Source organism: Passer domesticus, chromosome 19 (assembly GCF_036417665.1).
Source record: "Passer domesticus isolate bPasDom1 chromosome 19, bPasDom1.hap1, whole genome shotgun sequence".
Classification (NCBI taxonomy): Eukaryota; Metazoa; Chordata; class Aves; order Passeriformes; family Passeridae; genus Passer; species Passer domesticus.
In genome coordinates, this window is record NC_087492.1 from 5998138 (window position 1) to 6017098 (window position 18961).

At 52.0% G+C, this 18961-nt stretch overlaps 1 protein-coding gene across 4 annotated transcripts in view; it reads left to right on the forward strand.

Moving 5' to 3' along the window:
• The window catches only part of LOC135283527 (NADPH--cytochrome P450 reductase), a 28859-nt gene that overhangs the window by 4047 nt on the left and 5851 nt on the right, over window positions 1-18961 (forward strand). For 2 of the 4 annotated variants that reach the window (XM_064394429.1, XM_064394430.1), the window contains exons 3-9: window positions 8593-8785; window positions 14837-14885; window positions 15692-15820; window positions 16225-16374; window positions 17205-17329; window positions 18187-18276; window positions 18718-18816. In XM_064394429.1, the coding sequence (XP_064250499.1) occupies window positions 8607-8785; window positions 14837-14885; window positions 15692-15820; window positions 16225-16374; window positions 17205-17329; window positions 18187-18276; window positions 18718-18816 (821 nt within the window). In that variant the 5' untranslated portion in view covers window positions 8593-8606. Of the gene's footprint in view, window positions 1-3116; window positions 3259-7771; window positions 7902-8592; window positions 8786-14836; window positions 14886-15691; window positions 15821-16224; window positions 16375-17204; window positions 17330-18186; window positions 18277-18717; window positions 18817-18961 lie in introns of those variants that run through there. The other 2 variants (XM_064394431.1, XM_064394428.1) reach the window with 2 other exon arrangements.

The window sequence follows — 18961 nt, forward strand, 5'->3', positions numbered from 1 at the left end:
CCCAAATCATTTCAGAAAGGTGAAGTCCAGGTCAGATTGCTGACCCGTGGCAGGCAGGGAGGTTCTGTAGGGTGGTAACACCCTCTCCTGACAGGGCAGCCAGAGCAGGACAGCTCTAGGGCTGAGTTTCCAAGAGGTGCAAGGATCATGCAGTAACACCTCCAAACCCTATAACAATGCAGGAGATGGGCTGTGATGTCTGAAAGCTCTTCCATTTCTTATAAGAAAACTGGGCTTATAAATACAAAATATCCTGACTCCTTACAAACAGTGCTTGGTTTTCTTTAAATAAATAAATAAATCCCCAGAACACACTGTTCTGATCAGAAGTCTTGAAAATTGTGAAAACTTTGCAAGAGTTTAACCCTGTCCCTCTGGTGCTCTTTCAGATGTTGGTTTCAAAGGAAACCTCTCAAAAGAGACCAGCACTGGAGGGTTTTGCTGTTCAGACTTTTCCTGGTGGAGGAGGTCAAAGTCTCTGGCTACTGACCCCATCCACAGGGCTCCTTTCCCAGTGGTGGCATAAGGCAAAGCCACAGCCTGTCACAGCAGCCCTCCACAAACTCAGGCAGAGGGTGAGCAAACAGCCTGTGGGGAGGGGAGGAACTTCCAGCTGTGGCTGTGGCAGCACAGGGTACAGCACTCACAGAAGAGCTGCTGAAAAAACGTCATTTTCCCTCTTGATCTTAGAAAAACATCTTCAGCAGGACCTGAACCATGCAAAGTCCATGCCTGGATGGGTTGCTGCTGAGGTTTAGCAGCCCTCTGAGCAGTTGTTGGCCTGTGGAGTTGGCAACAGGGTGGTTTTAAACTCCTGCAGGCTTGTCCCTGCTCCTGAATATTGGTGCTGGCAAGACCCCTGTTCCTCTTCCAAGCAGTTCCTGAGGTGTGGTGCTCTGGATTTGTCCCTCCCTGGGAGGGGAGGCTGGGGAGCTGTTGGTTCACAGGGGGTCAGTTACTGCCATTCTCAGGTTGTGTTTATCCTGTAACCCTGAACTCCTGCTTTTCTGTGCTGGCTCACATTAATCTGGGAAGGAAGGTGTCCAAGTGCCTAAGCTGGGGAGATCCCCCATGTTTAAAGGTTCAGAGTCAGACTTTTATCACATAAAAGGAAATGTGCAAGTTCAGTAATTCTAGCTTGCTTTAAGGCAGTTTGGCAAGTTTGATTTCATTTTTGTTTGGATAATGCCTTAAATCCTCTGGTTCAGTGCACTGCACAGCCCCACCTGAGCATACCCATAGCATGGATTTCCTTTCTGCCTCAGTAAAACAGTTCTTGTTCTCTTCCTTGCTTTTGCAGCTGCTCTGCTGTCCTTGAATAAGACCTGGGGCCAGAAAACATGCAAGTGTGACACAGTGGAAGCTCAAATATGCAGTATTTCAGGCTCCAGACTGACTGATGCACACTCTGTATCTGTCCTGTGTCTAAAATAGTAGTTTTGCTGATGTCTGATCTGGTGTGTCAGGGTCTGGGTAGAAGACACCTTTCACAGTGAGAGTAACTTTTGTTTCACAAAAAAACCCAACAGTTTTTGTGTTCCCTTCCCTGCTTGAGCTGCTGCTGCAGCCAGCTCCTCAGATTGGATTGGGATTTCTGAGCTGGTGGAAGTGTGCAGAAGCACTTTTCTGGTTTTGTGTGAGGCTTTGCTACTTTCTACCCTTCTTTTTTGAGCTGGTTAATGGGAAGCTGTGGGGATTATGTGGGAAGAGAGTGATAGGGAAGCTGTAGGTGTGGAATCCTTCACACCAGGACGTGTGGTCCCACGGAGGCTGAAGGGGCAGGGAAAGCTGTGAGGTTTCTCACTGTGCCTGCCTTGCCCACGAGCCCAGGGACTCACTGTGTGATGATTCCCACCCCAAGCAAGGAGCCTGTGCAGACCAGGCCAAACAGATCTGGCCAGATCAGCATCCTCTTGTTGATGGGAAATGCAGGCTCTGTGTGGCAGAGCTGTGGAGAAAAGGCTGACCCAAGGCAGTTGTTGAATAACCAGGATCTGAGCACCTGCTTCCATGAACTGCTTTTGTTTTGAAAGGCCAGCTTTTCCTGCCAGCTCTCCTTTTACTAAAAGAGAAAGTAAAAAGAACTCATTTGAGTCTGGCACAGGGTGATGTAAACAGAATTTCTTAGTCTAATTGATTGCATTTCTAAGAGGAATAAGAGAAGATCTGGTTTTGCCCTGAGGGTGTCCTGGCTCAATATCACAAGTCTTGGCTGCAGTGGGGCTCAGAGGAGACCAGGCACAGGAGCCTGGGCAGGAGTGTCACCTCCACCACAGCCCTGCTCCCTCTGCTGCTGCCTCTCCTCCTTCCTCCTGGATTGTGTCTGTGGGGCTCCTCTTCCTGACAGCCTGATGTCATTAGTGGGTGAAAGAAGAAAGCCCTTGGCTGGTCACAAGACTTCCTGTTTGTGGGCAAGTCTCTTCCTTCTGCTGCTGCTGCTGGGAGCAGTGATGGGGTCTCAGTGCAGCTTCCTTTTGGTGCTGCAGTCTCTGTGAGCTCTCCACAAACTTTGCAAACCTGTGAGAGACCTGTCCAGTGGTTTTCTTTTTTCTTCCCAGATGTTTCAGTTGTTTAATCTCTATTTACAGCCTTCCTGTTTTGCCATTGTACCTAAATCTCAGGCTGCAGGTCAGTGCTGTACAAAGAATTGGAGTTTTCATGTGGTTTGGTTCTTATAGTTTATGTGTCTGTTCTGAGGTTGAATTTTGGGGCTGTGCCATGATGCTGGTGGAAAAAATTGGTCTCTGATTTAAAAGTGGGCTTTTTTAAGGCTTCTTCTCAAGGCTGATTGTGCCTTTAATCTGTGTTGTGCCATGGTCAGCACAAGAGGAAGGGCAGTCCCTGGGGTGGGAAGGGAGGTCACACACACCTGCCTCTGCCCTGGGAATTCAGGATGGCCCTTCCTGGTCAGAAAGAGGGGTCTGGCAGATCTGGTGGCAATGGTGACATCCCCAGGCACGCAGAGCTCCCCGCTGGAAATCCTGACAGCTGCACTTCCTCTCTGCTCCCTAACGTGGTGCCTGTGCTGAGTCAGGGACAGGAGGGTCATTGTCACGCGGCTGCAGGAGCAGAGTGCCCTCCCTCCCTCCCAGCAGTGCCCCCTTGTCCCCTGCCCTGGGTGGCTGTGCAGGGCTCTCAGGGGGAGTCTGAACTGGAGAAGGTCAGTCTGGAGGAGCTTTCTGAGTGTGTGTTGCTGTTATATCTGCAGTTAGAGTTGCACAGACTCCTGTTTATGAGAATCTGCAAAGCAGTGCCTTGGTGAGTGTTGCTGCAGGGTTGGGTGGGCTGGTGGCACGGGATGGGTGCTCCAGAGCTCCAGCTGGGACTGTGACGTGAGAAACCAGGGGATCTCATTGCTGCAGGGGTGGTTTGGCTCCAAACCCTGCTGCTGCTCAGCTGAGACAGCCTGGACCTTGCTGTGGGCTGGGAAGGCTCCTGTGCCTGCACCCTGCTGAGCTCCCTTTGGATGGAGCCTGGCGCCGGTGCCAGCCTCGGGCAGAGGGTGGCTGGTGGCATTGCACGCTTGTCACGCAGTTCCTCTGACTCCATCACCACTGGTTCTGCACATGTTGCAGAGCTCTGGTTCCACCTGCAGCTCCTGTGCTTATCTGCAGGTGTCCAAAGGGTGCTGATGCTTGGGAGAACCCTGGGGGTGGGTGCAGCCCCTGTGCCAGCCGTGTCTGCAGGGCGTGTGGGCATTGTGGGGATCCCTCTGGAGTGCTGGGCTGCAGTCAGGGGCTCCTTGGTGCTCCAGCTGCTGCTGGGGGTCCATTATCAGAGGTGGGGGCAGTGAGCAGCCTGGGCTGTGCTTGCTCAGCAGTTTTCCTTCCCCTTCCCCTCTCGGCGAGGCTGACGCTGCACATCAGGGTGTGCTGATGGTGGCACGGGGCACAGTCAAGCACAGAACTTGGTCACTCACTTTTTGGGGCAAGAGTCACAGGATGCAGTCCTGGTCTGGGACTGGGAAGTCCAGCTGAGGTACTTGAAACTGATCACAGATACTGTGTTAAGAAAAAGGCTACTTCAGTCTCAAGAGATACAACTTCCTGCCCATACTGCAGTTCAGCTTCAGAGCCAAGGCTGTTGGTCACCAGGAGATACCACAGGGTGACTTCCCAAAGGGAAATCTCCCAGCCACGTTTTGTGTTTCTGGTTCTGTGTCCCAGGGAGCATCTGATGTACCATCTCCTGATGCAAGGAAGGAGAATAAATCTCCTCAGGTTGCTGACCACTTGGCTTTCATCACTCCTGTCTTGTCTGTTGTAATACTGTTTCTATATGTATTTAAGTATTTTTAACCCTGTGACCTTATAGACGCTTTAGTCTGTATGGAAATCATGGGGAATTTGAGGATGCCTGGCACTGAGAGTGCTTCCAGTCCTTTTTTTTCCAAGGTGTGCATGAGAATGAGGAATACATTTAATTTAATGTGAACATGAGGTACATCTGTTTGCTAGCACAGAGATGTGCAGAGAAGATCCCTGATGATTTGAATTATTGTGAGCTGCCATGTATCAAGAAAATTCTCACATTCAGGGTCTGAAAAGCTGTGCTAAAACACAGCATTGCTTGATAGCAATCTTTCAAAATGTTGTGACTTTTCTGTGTGATGTAAATGCTCACATCTTGCTGAGACTGATGGCTTTGCTTTGTGCACAAGCAGGGATCCAGGAACTGGAGCCACCACTAGAAAAAGCTCCAGGGGTATGGACATCTTGTCTTACTTTGATTGAAGATATAATAAACACTGTGGATAAAATGACCACCCTTGAAACTGCTGTCAGGGAAAGTTTTACTTCTGCATCATAAATTTCCTTTTCCTTTTAAAAACCTATTTTGATTCTACCAAGGGCCTTCCAGAGACTGCAGGATTCCCAGGATAGCTAAATTTCAAGTAAGAGTCAGGTTTCTTTTCACTGGAAGTTAGTAAAGGACATGTATTTAAAAATGACAAATTTGCTGTGAACTTCTGGAAAATCATTGTTACAGCCAGCTAGGTGAGACTGAGATAAACTGAGCAATAATCTTCCTGTGCTGGGTGAAATGAGTTCAGTAGTTCCTGAATTAAGACAACCCTTTAAAAAAGAGAAATGAGACCTAATTTGACATCCATTGCTTTTCCTGAAGGTAGGGGTGGTGAAGGGAAAGCAAGAAGAAGAATGTGTAGCTGGGATATAAGCCTTGAATAACCAGTGTCCAGGACCAGAGGGAGCCCAGCATCAAAATTCAAGCAGCTTCTGTCACCAGGCCATGACCATGTTTCCTCCCAGGGTTAGAGGTTGGTGTGGAAACTTTGTGGTGTGGAGATTGTGGATGAAGAGAGGAGAGCAAGGAGGCTCTGCTCCACACACCAGAGCCATGAGCCTGCTGGAATGCTCCCTTCCCTGGCTGTGGGCACTGAGTGGGTGGCCTGGCTGCAGCTGCAGGGCTCCCCTTTGAAGCCCTGGAGAGCTGCAGTGTGGTCAAGGCAGGGAGATAGCCCAGCTTCCACCCCCACATCCCCCAGGCTGCATTCCTGGGAGCTGCCTCCCCGAGGATGCCTCTCTCCAGGGCAGCACTGCCTGGGAGAGCAGACCACCTCTGGAGGCTTGGGAAAGCCAAACCCCTCTGCTCTGGGAGCTGAAGCTCTGCTGCTCTGAGCACAGAGTTGAATTTTGGCTGGAGACAAAGCCCTCACCTGGCTGAGGAGAGCACAGGCTCGTTCTTGCCCTCATTCTTTGCCCACACAGGGCAGCTCATGAATATCCATGTCTGAGCTGTCTGGAGCTGGGAATTGCTGTGGGCCAGGTGCTGCTCACCACAAACATGTCTGGTTTGGTGGCAAGGGAGGCTGCTGTGTCCTGAGCAAGGAGCCTTTGCCAGGCCTCAGCTGCTGCTGGGTTTGGTGCTCAGAAGGGGCAGAGCTGCAGCTGCTGCCCCAAACCAGCTCAGTGTGGTCTCCATCAGCCTTGTGTTTATTCATGGCTTCCTCTGAGCAAAGGTTTGTCATTGCCTTATGTGCCTTGGGATTTTCAGGGAGAGTGAGTGAAAGACAGGCTGTTCTGAGGGTATTTTACTGACATGGCCATCACTGCCCTGTGTGAGGGGAGTTGTCCACCCTTGTGTAATTTGGGCAATGAAACTGCTGCTGAAAAAACCAAGGCACCTTGCAGGGTTGGAGATATTTGCTCCTGCCTGTGTCTGGGCACTGATTCCTCCCTCTCTTTGCAGAGTTGGGCTGTGCTGTGCACAGGCAGCAGGTGAGGCTCCCTAGGAATCATGGACCACTCAGGGCTTCTTTGCCCTGAGGTGTAATGAGAGTTCAAGTGAGGAGTGAGATGGCAAGAACCAAACCCCCAAAGCTCTGTGAGATGAAGACTGGCAGGTTTTGGCTGAGATTGGCTTAAATTCCTACAGGTTGGGTGGCAGAGGGGAAGAGGAGAAGAGCTTGTAATTGCAATTTCTGAGCTTTCATCAGGAATAAAAGCAATAAATCAGCAGCATTTTTCCCCCACCAGCATATTCCCCTGGTGCTAGCTGCCAGACCAGCTCCTTGGTGATTTACTGGAACCAGATAAGGAGGAGGGGAGGGATCCTCCTGGGAGCTGTGCCTTTTTGGCAACTAAGCCCCAGTTGTGGAGGCTTTAACTAACAGTTTAGTCTACAGTTGTACAGAAGTAACATCCAGCTCTTGCTTGGCTCCAGGATCCAGCCATGGAAAGTTTTTTGCAGGGACGGAGGACAGGGTGACCTGTCTGGTGGAGAGGAATGTGCAATTTGCTTGTCTGCAGTCACACCACATTTATTTTTCTTCCAGCACCCTGCCTTGGTGTCTTCTGTGGGAACCTAACGGGGAGCTTTGCAGTGGTGTTTTACTGCTTTTTGTAACACAGTTACTTGCAAAGTTCTCCACCAAATGAAGCTTCTTGTGGGGCTGTGTCGCCCTGATTTTTTAAGACTTTCTAAAGCCTTCTGATGTTTGCATTCTTGTATGAAACTTTCTCACACACTTTTCTGTAAACAACTTATTGTTTGCATTCTTTTATGGAGGAGGAGAAATTTGATGGACTGTTGGTTTGTCCAGTGTCCCTGGAGAGGTGGCACTTTCACCTTCCAATCCTCTGTCACCTTTGGAAATCTATAAATGTAGGAGTCAGAAAATAAACTCTCTCTTTTCCCTGTCTGAGAGCAGCAGCGTGTCTGCGTCGTGTTGTCTTGTGTCCTGTAGCGACAGGGCTGAGCACTAATTGGGTTGCCAGAGTACCTGCCCAGGGTCACTGCCAGGTGGCTGTGGACTTCTCCCTGTGCTCCACAGGGTGCTTTTTATGGCTGCTGCCCTGTGGCACAGGGCTGTGTGTTGTGTGGAGCTGGACTGCCCTTGTGGGGGTAACAACAAGAGGTTGATCTTTGCTGAAGGTTGTACCCAGTCTCCCTCGTTAGTGCTCCCTAAGCATCCCCTTCCCTTCTCTTCCCAGCTCCTGAATTATTAGCATAACCTTCAACTTCAGTCACTTTTGTCAGCCATGGCTGAGAAATCCTCTCCCTCCTGTGACACACCACGGCTCTGAGTCACTTTTCTGAGTGCAAGTTCAAATGTCCATGGTCTCCTGGGCTGGCAGGATGCCCAAGTACAAAGAGAGTCACTTTGCCCTTCCAAATCAAGTTTAGAGTTAATTATCTGTTTATTTGGACAGAGTGTGTCCTTGCATGTACGGAAGATAATCTTGCCATGTGGATTAGGGTCAGAGGAGTTCAGAGCTTTGGCACAGCAGTGGGAGCGAGGGAGGGATGGGTGGCTCCCAGGGAAAGGACAGGGGCCATGGGGCTGCCTGGCTATTTGAGGACTGGGTGTTCATCCTCCTGCCACCACAGACCCTGGGTATGGCTGTGGGCAGGTCCCAAATTGCTTAAACTCTGCCTTGGTAAGTGTAAAGGAGCAATTCAAGGAGATGGAAGTTAAACTGGGGGAGATCATGGAGGGGGCTGGGAAGCCAAAGGGAAGCCAGGGAGAGATGGATAGCAAATCCAGTCTGCAATGGAGTAAATCAGAAATACTCATCATTTGTGTTGTAACAACCTGTTGTGAGGATGCTCAGGGGGGTTGGTGCCACAGTCCTGCTCTGTGGTTTATCAGCACAGCAGTGGGGCCAGGGCATCCTGTCCCCTTGTGGGAAGGAGGGAGGAAGCCCCAGATCTGTGGGGTGACTGAAGAGTGGGGTCATCCCTCAGTAACACCCCAGGGTTGTGTGGTGAGTCAGGGCTTTAGTGAAGGCTGGCCATGAGTCCTGTTGGGTGTTGCTGGGGTGTCAGCAGGAGCCTGGTTTGGCTCCTTGGCTGGAGTCAGGGGCTGCTCTGACGCTGCTGGCAGAGGGAAGGCACAAACAGCTTTCCCTCAGCTGGATCAGCATGGATACAACAGGAAGGAAAAGCTTGGTGGGACACCTTGGGGCACAGAAGAACCTTGCAGAGCTGTGATGCAAGGCCTCTATCCAAAGAGTTGTTGGGCAGCCTTGTGCTCCTAAGCCTAAGTGTAAAGCAAAACTCATTTTCTGTGTGTGCTTTGATGCTGTCCCATGTGGCTGCCTGGTGCTCACTGTTTTTCCTTGCTCACAGTGCCTCTGACTGCCATGGGGGAGCCCAGCATGGACCCAACCATGGCTGCTGCTGACAGCACTGCACAGCAGGACTCTCTCTTCAGCATGACAGACGTGTTCCTCATCTCCCTCATCACTGGACTTTTTACCTACTGGTTCTTCTTCCGCAAGAAAAAGGAGGAAGTGCCTGAGCTCCCCAAAATGCAGTCAGTGTAAGTAACAGCTCTCAGGCTCTGTGGCTCTAGTGGAGCTTTTCTCTCTTGCTTGTGGTGGGTTCTGGGAGGCTCCGCTGGATTGTGGGAGGTCGGTGAGGGGGCGTTTCTGTGCCCTCGGCTGCTGTGGGTTCTGCTCCCAGTGCAGAAATCCCGGTGGAAGAGCCAGGCTGCAGTTCTGCCTTGCCCCACCGTGTGGCCCAAATTGGGAACTGGCCTTTCCTAAGCAAGGCAGGAAAGCCTCTGGTTGTACTTCAAAACTCTTGAAGGATTTCATTATCGGTGTTTTCTGATAAAAGTCACGTTTAGGTAAATCTGGAGAAAGGTTGCTTGCTCTTAAACAGGTTTCCTACTGGAGATTTTATCTGCCCTTGGCTATGAAGGAAAGGAATAGTCTTGGGGAGCTGGGAGATAGTTCCTGGGATGAGCTGCTTGGCAGCTCCTGTAAAACATGTTTGGCTTTTGATACCAGGTTACCCCTGGAGTGGGAGACTCGATTTGGAGAGAGAGCTTTGTTCCACCCTGTCTTCTGCAAAGGGCTTGGGGCCAGGAACGAGCCACACAGGTGGAGATCTGGGTGCATTTTGTTCCTTGCCTCAGTCACATTCCAAACTTGACTTCAGTTTTCTGCTGGATTTTTTAGCTCGTTCTTTGTTTCTGCTGTTGCAGGAGGTTGGAAAGTACATTTTCTGGCTGGGAGGGTTTTAAAGGGCAGCAGTGTCCCTGGCTGTGCCTTGTGCAGATGGGTGCACACACGGCTGGCAGCAGCCCAGCTGCCTGTGCCAGCCAGCCTTACCTTGGGAATGTGCTCTGTTGGATTGCTGGGGTGCTTTCCCTGCCGTGCCTGCCAGCCAGGGCTGTGTGTCAGTGCACGTGGTTGCCTCTGGAGATTGTAAGAATGGCTGTGCTGCAGTAGAGCTGAGCTGGCTGGGGAAAGGGCACTGTGCATCTGAAATTGGATCCTGCCACGGCACAGCCTGGGCTCCCGTGCTCCCCATCCTTGTGACTGATTCCACCTCCAGCCCATCATGTGCAGCCCTTCCAGAGGCTGTGGTGACCTTGCAGGGAAGTTTTGACTTCTGGTTGTGTGTTACCACCTTGTTCTGCTGCAGGGCCTCAGCACATGGGCTTCCATCCCAGCCTGGCTGCAGGTGCTGGCTCTGAGCTGCCTCACGGGCACTTTGTTTCCCCTCTGGGGTCTGTGCTGCCTTCTCTGTCCCTGTGAGCAGAGAGGGAGCAGCTGTTCCTGGTGGGAGATGTGGAACAGCAGCACCTCGTGTTGCTGATAACCACAGAGGTGAGGTTGTTCAGCAAGTTTTGTGACACAGCTGCACTTTGGAAAAGGGTCAGCCAGGCAGGTGCAGAGTGAGAGGAGGCTCTGGAGTGTTTTTTCCCTGTACCCTGCTGCAGCCCTGCTGTGGTCATCCAGCTGGTCTGAGGGCAGTGTGACCCTAAAGCCAAGGCTGTGGCTGGTGGCACATCCATCCTTCAGGACAGAGACAGTGACTTCCTGCAGCTTTTGCAGTGGGATTTATGGGACGCCTGGAACTGGGAGGAAAATGAGTGGGAAAACAAACTTGGTCAGCCTTGGGTTTCCTTCCCTCCTGTAATCCTTCAGTCTGGGGTGGAGTTTCCTTTCTGATGAACAAGCAAATCAGGGTCCCACTGTCAGCCTGTGCCTGTGGCTGGCTGGATGTGGGGGTGCAGGGAAGCTGTCCCAGACCCGTGAAGGCAGAGAGGCCTCAGTGGGGCTGTCTCTGGCTGGAGTGGAGAGCCTTGACCTTTAGAGGGGTTGCATTTCTTCAGCTCATTCTCTGCAGCTCTGCCAAAGTGCCCTGAACTGCTTTATCTGATGGCATTGGATGATGGTTTCAGTTGTGTCACTTTGGTCCCCCAGTTTCAGCCTCAGAACACTGGAGGATGAAGGTGCTGAATTACAATTCAGACACATCACAGTGGCTGCTGCTTTAGCCATGTGTTTGCAATGCTGAAGAGTGCAAGCAGAGTCTCTGACCTAAACACAGCATCCAGCACCTCAGTGCCCTTCTGAGGTTTTTAGGAGCAGCACACCTTCATCAAACCATGTCAGCTCAGCAGGGTCTGCAAAGGAATGCCACTGTTGTTACTGTCCTTGACTGTGGGAGAGCAGATGTGAGGTTGAGGTGCCCTGGTCTGGATGGCAGCTGGGCTGGGTTCTCTCTGCGTGGCCTGGGAATCATCATGATCGTGCCCCAGCAATGCATCTCCAGGTTCAGCCACAGCTCAGACAGGGAGGAGGCTGCTGATCTTCACCCTTAAGCCAAGTGGAGCTGTTTTCCTCCCCTGAAGTTCCACAGAACCCAGCACATGCAGTGTTTCCTGCATGCGCCGTGTCCCGTACCTGTGACGTGTGACACGTGTGTGTGGGCCAGGCTGGGATCCCACTGACTGAGCACTGCTTGTGTTTTGACCATTTTCAGGCTTAATTAAAACCACCAGAGCAGCCCTCCCTGCAGCCTGCTCTGCAGATGTCGTTAGGGAGAGCAGCTCTGGATCAGCAGCAGCCACGGCCACCACGGCACTTCCTCGCAGGGCCATTGCTGGGGAATGCAGGAATTTATTTTTGCTCTTTGGCTGCTCCTCCTCTGCAAGTTTCTGAATCACAGATTTCTTTCCCTTCTCCTGTCCCCACTCTGCAGACAGTGATCCTGGGGAGATGCAGGTGGGACAGGCATTGGTATGCTGAGTGTCACCCTCTCCCTTCTCCCCCCCTCGTTAACATTGTTTGGGACAGAAACTGGCTTATCTCTATTCTGCAGCTATGCAGAAATCCATTCCCTGGTACTTGTAGGGCTTCCTGTGGCAGGAATTGCTCCAAGTCCTCAGCCTGATTAGCTCTCTGCTGCCTGTGTGTGTGAGAGAGACCATCTCTAATTTAATTTAATAGGATCCTGAGGAAAACAAACTCCTTTGAGCTGCCTCCGTAATGGCACTGCCATAGTTACCCGAAGCATTGCTCACGCAGTGTCTGGAATCGTTTCATTCAGCTACAGCATCAAGCTTTTTTTTTTTTTTTTTTCTTTTTTATAAAAGAGTATATAAAAGCAGCTGTGATATAAACAGTTTCCAGGGGAACGAGGCTGGGGGAGGGTTTTGTGTCCCGTGCCCTGCTCCGTGCGGATGGGAGAGGGACGTGTGCTGCGGAGGATCCTGGGAGGTTTCATTCTCCACTCCTAATTCCTTTCTGCCACTGCTGCCAGATGTTGCAGTTTCTCAGGGCTGCGCAGATCCACTCAGTAACTTCCAAAGCCCCAGCACGAGGACTGGAGTGGACGGCACCACTCCTGCTATGACCCGTGCCGGGACCTTTTGTGCCGGCTCCCTTCTCCTCAACAAAAGGCTGATGCTTGGTTTTAACGCCCGGGAGGAGCAGAATGGAAAGGCCTGTGTGCCTGTGGCTCCAGAGCTGAGTTAGATCCGTCCCCCCAGAGGTCCCTTTGCAGACACAGCTGCCCTGGACTCTTTGTCTGCCTGCTCCCTGCCCTGCCATGGGCTGTGTGTACTCGGCCCCGCGGGAAGAGCCGGCCGTGGCCAGGTGAGTTGCTCTGCCTGATGGGCTGGTGGGGTCCTTCCAGCTCCCAGGCTGGGTGGAGTGGGTGCCTCCTCCCTCTGCAGCAGGAGGGGAAGGAAGGGGAGAGGCTCTGCTTGGAAGCAGGCTGCTCCAGCAGAGACCCTGCTGTCGGTGCTCAGTTTCTGTGCAGCAGCCAGGCTGCCTCCTCACTTCTGGATGCATCTGTGCTTTGGGCAGGAAAGCCATGGGGGCAGGAGCTTTCTGAAGGAGAAGTGTTCAGCTGAGACAGACTTTTGTATTCTTGCTGAGCTGTTGGAAGCTTCCTCCCCTGTCCTTTCTTTCTCCTGAAACCAAAGTGACAGAGAGCCCTGGGAGTCATTTGTGCTGTGGGCTCTCACCAAGGTGGGAGAGCTGTACAAGTTACAGGCTCGCTCTGACAATGGGCTTAATTCCCTTCCCTGCACCCAGTGCTGCTTCTAGTGCTTGTAGCTGCTACCTTGAGCTGTAAGAGCAGTCCTTGCTGAGGACAAACTTTCTCTTCCAAGTTTCCCTGGCAGAGCAGTGAAAATGTGTGTAGTTTCTGCCTTCGGTGCCTGTGTGTTTTCGTTGCTCAGATTTTCAGGCCACCCTGATGAAGCAATTTCAGGGAGTTGTGTAGCCTTTTTTCCAAAGCCAGGCTCATTATTTCTTCTGTATCTGAGCCACAGCCTGTTCTCCAGCACTCACTTCAGTGCAGGGTTGCCTCCTTTGAAAACGGACGAGCTCCATGTGCTGCTCCCTTTTCTCTCCCAAAGGGAGCTCATTGAAAGGATCTAAAAACTTTTCTTGTTCTCCTCCTTTAAAAGCATTTTGTTTAGTAGTTAAACCAACAGTTGTTTTAATTTGATCTCATTTGCAGAGGGCAGGAATTAAAGAAGTTCACCAAGGAGACAAAAACTAAGTGAGAGCTGTGTCTTGAGAGCTCTCCCGAGCCCCTGTCCTGGCTGCAGCGTGGGCAGGGCTGAGGCTGCTCCCTGAAGTTATTTGTGATATCCCAGTTCCCAACAGGGGACAAATGACAACCTGGGGAGGCTGTTAACTGCTGAGAGAGCCAAGCAGGGGTGTGAAGCAGCTCTCCTGGGAGCACGGCTGCCTTGGGGAGCTTTTTGGGGTCAGCTTTGCTTGTCCTTTGTGTGTGCTTTGTCTTTTGTATGAGCCTGTTGGTGCTCAGAGCTGTCAGGCCCAGTTGTGGAGCTCCTTGATCCCTTTGGGTAGCAAGGGGTGCTGGAAGGGATGTTTTGTGAACGTCCCCCACCCTGCTGCTCTCTGCAAATGCCTCGGCACATCCTCAGGATCCCTCCCTCTGGGCTACAGAGCTGAGGAAACTGTTAGCAAGCTCTTCATATTCTCTCATGGGCTGGAGCCAAAACCATTTGTTTTTTGCCTGGAGGCTTCTCTCTTCCCACAGGAGACCCGGCCTTGCATTCTTCCATTGTGGAACGGGAACGGGTCCCACGTTCATCTCTGCTGCTACCAAAGCTGGGGGGAGGACAGCAGGGGAGCTTCTGGCCTGGCCTGCTCTGAAAAGCTCCCAGCATCTAACCTGACTGCAGTTATGGTCACCTCTGCTTGTGAGGTCCCCAGGGTCCCCATGGCTGGGCTGTTTTCACTCCATGACACTGAAAATCCAAAGATGTGCTAAGGACAGCAAAGCTCTTCTGGCTTTCTCCCTAACAGGGCAGCCACAGCAGTGTGAATCCCCACCTCCATGTTTCTGGCTCTGCTGGGGTTTCTCCCCGTTCCAAGCTAGGGAAGGCCACATCTCTACAATAATGCAAGTGTTTTGTGCAGGAGATCCATCCTGGAGCAGGAACCCAGCATGGCAGGAGCTCCACAGGACCTTGGCTGGCAGTGGGGCCATGCTGGAGCTCTGTGGCTCTGATCAGCTGTGTGTGCCTGCTCCACAGGGCTCTGGGGCTCATGGCTGGCACGCTGTTTGGAGGTAGAAACAGCTGATTTTTAGCCCTGTTTGACTTCAGGTTTGGGGGATGTGCCCTGGGGAGCATGGCTCAGGACTGATCCTGCCTGCCCATGGTGGTGTGGGAAAGGAGTGAGTTTTCCATTCCTTTCTTTCAAACCATGGCTTGGCCTCTGAGACTTATCTGCAGACCTGCTCCTGTGAGCCTTTAGCCTGCTCAGTGTGAAACCTCTCAGAGCAGTTGATAAAGGTTTCCTGGTGGGCAGGGCTGTGTGCCTGGGCTTTTCCCATGGGAGGATGCACACACTGGGAGGAGCTCAGCTTTTCCCCTCTGCTCCAAGTCCCTGCTCCATGGCTGTGTGCAGAAGCCCTGTGGCTGAGCAATAGGCATCCCTGGGACAAGGTGAATAACAGTGGTCAGTGGAGATTCACACCCTTTTGGGCAACTTCCCTGAGGTCTGGAGGCCACTTTTCTCCCACTTGCTTATTCCTGACCTGAAAAATGAATGTTTTCATCTGAAAAGAGGTTCCTCCTGTCTTTCAGAGCAGCTCCAGTGAGAGACAGCAGCTTCATTGAGAAGATGAAGAAGACGGTAAGCTGCTGGTTCTGCCTCCACGGCGTGCTGGGAAGGTGGGGGAGCTCATGTCCATCCCAGTTTCCTCTGGAAACTGTCAGCAGGAGGATTGGATACAGACACATGGCTGCTGCAGAGAGGAAGGCTGTGTGAGCAGCCAGGGATAGCTCTCTTGGTCTGTGCCTGAGAGTTGTTCTTAGAGAAGAAATTAAAGTGAAAATTCAGTGGTGGAAAAAAATCATGTAATATGAGATCAAAGTCAGAAGGGAAATGGCAGACACTTTGAAGTCATTGGCTGGCAGTTATTTATCTGTGTGGTTGATTCCCAAACTGGCTGTGCAATGGGAATTGTGCACAGAACTGTCAGCTTTTGACTCTGCTGGTGTGGACACAAGAGGAAGCAAGGGCTGGATGATTTTCCGTTCTACTTCAAAGTAGCTGGCTTGCAGCAGAGCAGGAGCTCTGGTGCTTAGGCACTTGCCCAGAGCCTTTGGCAAGTTCTGCATTCTCATCCAGGGTGTTCCCTGTTTCCAGGAGTCACGCTGCAGCCTCGAAGTTGAGAATAAATCTGGAAAGTTTATTCTTTGCTTTGGGTTTTAGTCTGACCTGAATCTCCCCTCTGAGAGTGGCAAGAGTCATGTTCTCATTAACAGCTCAGCCCTGAGTTTTCTGCCAAGCTCTTGGAGTCCTGCTCAAGTGCAGACTCCTGCTTGCCTTCAGGTTGCAATCCAGGATTCCTGATCTCGGGCATTTCCTTTGTGCTTCATCCATGCATTTGCCAAATGACTAATCACCGTTTAAAAGGGATTTTTCTTTCTCTGCAGGGCCGAAATATAGTGGTTTTCTATGGTTCCCAGACGGGCACAGCAGAGGAGTTTGCCAATCGCCTCGCCAAAGATGCCCATCGCTACGGCCTGCGGGGCATGGCAGCAGATCCAGAGGAGTATGACCTGGTAATTTAGCCCTGAGCAGCCTTGGGATAGTCACAACCTTTCAGTGCCCCCTAAAAAAACCCAATGACCCTGGCCAAGGCACAGTTGTGTCACTTAGGGGGGAAAAGATCAGCCTGAGAGAGTCAGGTGTGGGCTTGGTCCTTGCCATTCTACATTCTCCTGGTCCTTTAAAGCCTTGCATGGAAAATCCCATTGCTTTTCTTTCTGGTGGAGCAGAAATATTGACTTGCAGTCCAGTGAGGATGGTTTCCTTTATTTTCCCAGCCATTTGGGGTGGGTTTGGCCTTTCCCAACCCCTTCTGTAAACACGTGGTGCTGTTTGCACACCTACGCTGTGGGAATAGGAGCTGCCCAGCAGCCACAGTGTGGGATCCTTGAAGATTCCTCCTTTCCTCTGCTTGCAGTCAGACCTGAGTCGCCTCTCTGAGATTGACAAGTCCTTGGCAGTGTTCTGCATGGCCACCTATGGAGAGGGGGATCCCACAGATAATGCCCAGGATTTCTACGACTGGCTGCAGGAGGCTGATGCCGACCTGTCGGGTCTCCGGTTTGCAGTAAGTGTCCCCATTCCAGTTCTTGGGTTGCATTTGGGCAGGAAGGCCAAGAGCCCTCCAGAGTGGCTTGGGGAAAGGCCCAGCACGATGTCTGTGCCTTGTACACCTTGTCTGGGATGAGGTCCCTGCTGTCTTCCTGCCCAGGCTTTGTGGACACCAGCAAATGTACTTCTGGAGGCCTTAAATGCAAATGTCAAAGTTTGCTCTCCACTCCCTAAATCATCAGGGTTTCCTGGTATAAACAGCCCCAAACAGCCCTGCAGGCACTGAATACAGGTTTGTAAATGAGCTACAGGCTGCTGCTGTTCTTCAGAAGCTAATTGAGCAGCCTGGGGCCAGATCTTCTCCCACAAATTAAATCACTTGGATTTAGTGTAGCTCTCTTGCAGTGCTGAGCTGAATAACTGGCTGAGAAACAACCACCTCACCTAAACCCTGGCCAAATTCCTTAGGCAGCATAATATTGCAAATGAGAGTAAAATCCTCTGGTGGAGATGTGAGGCTACTCTGTGTGAAGTGGTGAGCAAGGATTTCTTTACTGTGTGCTTTGTGGGAGGCCAAGGCCAGCAATGGGCCTCCAGGCAGTCCAGGTTCTTACTGGTCCCACAAGGAGATGTGCAGGAGTTCTTGCAAGTGCATCCAGGCTCAGGGGAGGTGCTGATGCCTCCTGACCACACAGTCTCCAGGGGTAGATTCTTACTGGAGAGCTGGGAGAAGTCTCACTGTCTTTGTTCTTCATCCTTTGTGGGGTGATACCTGGCCAGAGGATGTCAAATGGATGGGGAAAGTCCACCTCCTGCTTCTCAATGCTCATGAGTGTTCCCTTCCAGGTGTTTGGGCTGGGGAACAAAACCTATGAGCACTTCAATGCCATGGGGAAGTACGTGGACAAGAGGCTGGAGGAGCTCGGAGCGCAGCGCATCTTCGAGCTGGGGCTGGGAGATGACGACGGCAAGTGAGTGCCTTGGGCTGAGGGGCTGCTCAGAGCTGGCTGAAAGCATCTTGGAAGGACCTTGGCAGGGAATTGGCTCCACTACCAAGGCAGAAATAAGCTCCACAGGGCTTGTTGTTGGGGTTGACGTGTTTGTGAGTGTGTGTGTCTGCTGTGTCTCCCACAATCAGCTCCCTGTGCACAGGGAGTGTCCTGAGGGGTCCTGTGTCTGGGAAATCCCACCTCAGCTTTAAATGTCCATGGGTGCAACTGGAGCAGGCTTTGCAGCCTCCTCTGCCTTTGCCCTGCTGCAGCCTGTGTGGATAAATTCACCCATCCCAGTTAAGGAGGCAGGTTAATCTCCTTGGGAGATGTTTTATGGTGGGAGGCAGCAATTTTCCATCTTGGACAATGATATTTTCTTTTTTTTTACCTCTCTGTGTTCATCTGAGCACCTTGGAACATTCCATCAACCTGTGGCTCTACCTCTAAGGTCTGCAGGGCCTTGTGGGAGGGGTATGACCTGTGTGGAAGGCTCTGAGCCTGGAAAAATAAGCAGTGCCATGGTGGAATAATGACCTTTTAGGAAGGTCCCCTCATGCCAGGGATGTACAACGGGGAGCTGAGTTTAAGTCTGAGCCTAAATAACAAAGCCTTCCTTGGCAGAGCTGGGGGAGGGAGGGGTGTCTGGTGTAGCAGCAGTTCCCCCTCAGTGCTCTGCAGGTGCTTTCCTGGTCATCTGTGGGCATGTCAGGTACCAGAGGTGCCTGGCTCTAAGGCAAATGCCTCTTCCTGCAGTGATGGGAGGAGGGCACAGGGATCTCAGGTGGCTTCTCTGGGAATGGGGCTGTGTTATTGACTCTCTTTTCTGCCCTGGTTAGCCTGGAAGAAGACTTCATCACCTGGAGAGAGCAGTTCTGGCCAGCAGTGTGTGAGCACTTCGGGGTGGAGGCCACAGGAGAAGAGTCCAGGTGGGTTTGGGAGCAGCTTCTCCTGGGTGTTAGAGACTGGCCACCTTGACTGGTGGCTGTGCCATCAGCCCTGGGCTGCTGTTCCTTTCCTCTGCACTGCCTCCCCTTCCAGACTCAAGTAGAGCACTGAGTGGGGCTGTTTGGCCTGAGCCTGTCCAGGTGTGAGTCTGAGCCCTGCTCTGGATTCCTGTTCTGAGTGGGGAGATGATGGCTTTGGTTCCTTTGGGGCTGGCTGTGCTGGATTTGGGGCTCCAGGGAGGCTGAGGGTTGTCCTTGCTTTGGGCTTTCTGCAGAGTCTGCCTGCTCCCTCATGTCTCCAGAGGGGCAAAGGGGTGGAATTTGCATTTGTTTTTGAGCTGCAGCAAATCCAGCAGAGGAGATGATGGTTCCAGCTGTACCCTGTGGGACCAGTTTAACTTTTTTCTTTTTTCTCTCCCCCAGCATCCGGCAGTACGAGCTGGTGGTGCACACAGATGTGAACATGAACAAAGTCTACACGGGGGAGATGGGCAGACTCAAGAGCTACGAGAACCAGAAGCCGTGAGTGCCAACCCCCCTGGGCAGGCTGTACCTGGGGCAGCCCTTGGCTGCTGGCTCCTTGCTGTTTGTAGCAGCACCTGCTGTGCAGGCAGTGCCACTCCTGCAGCACAGCAGGTCTCTGCCCGAGAGAAATGGGCTCAGAGCT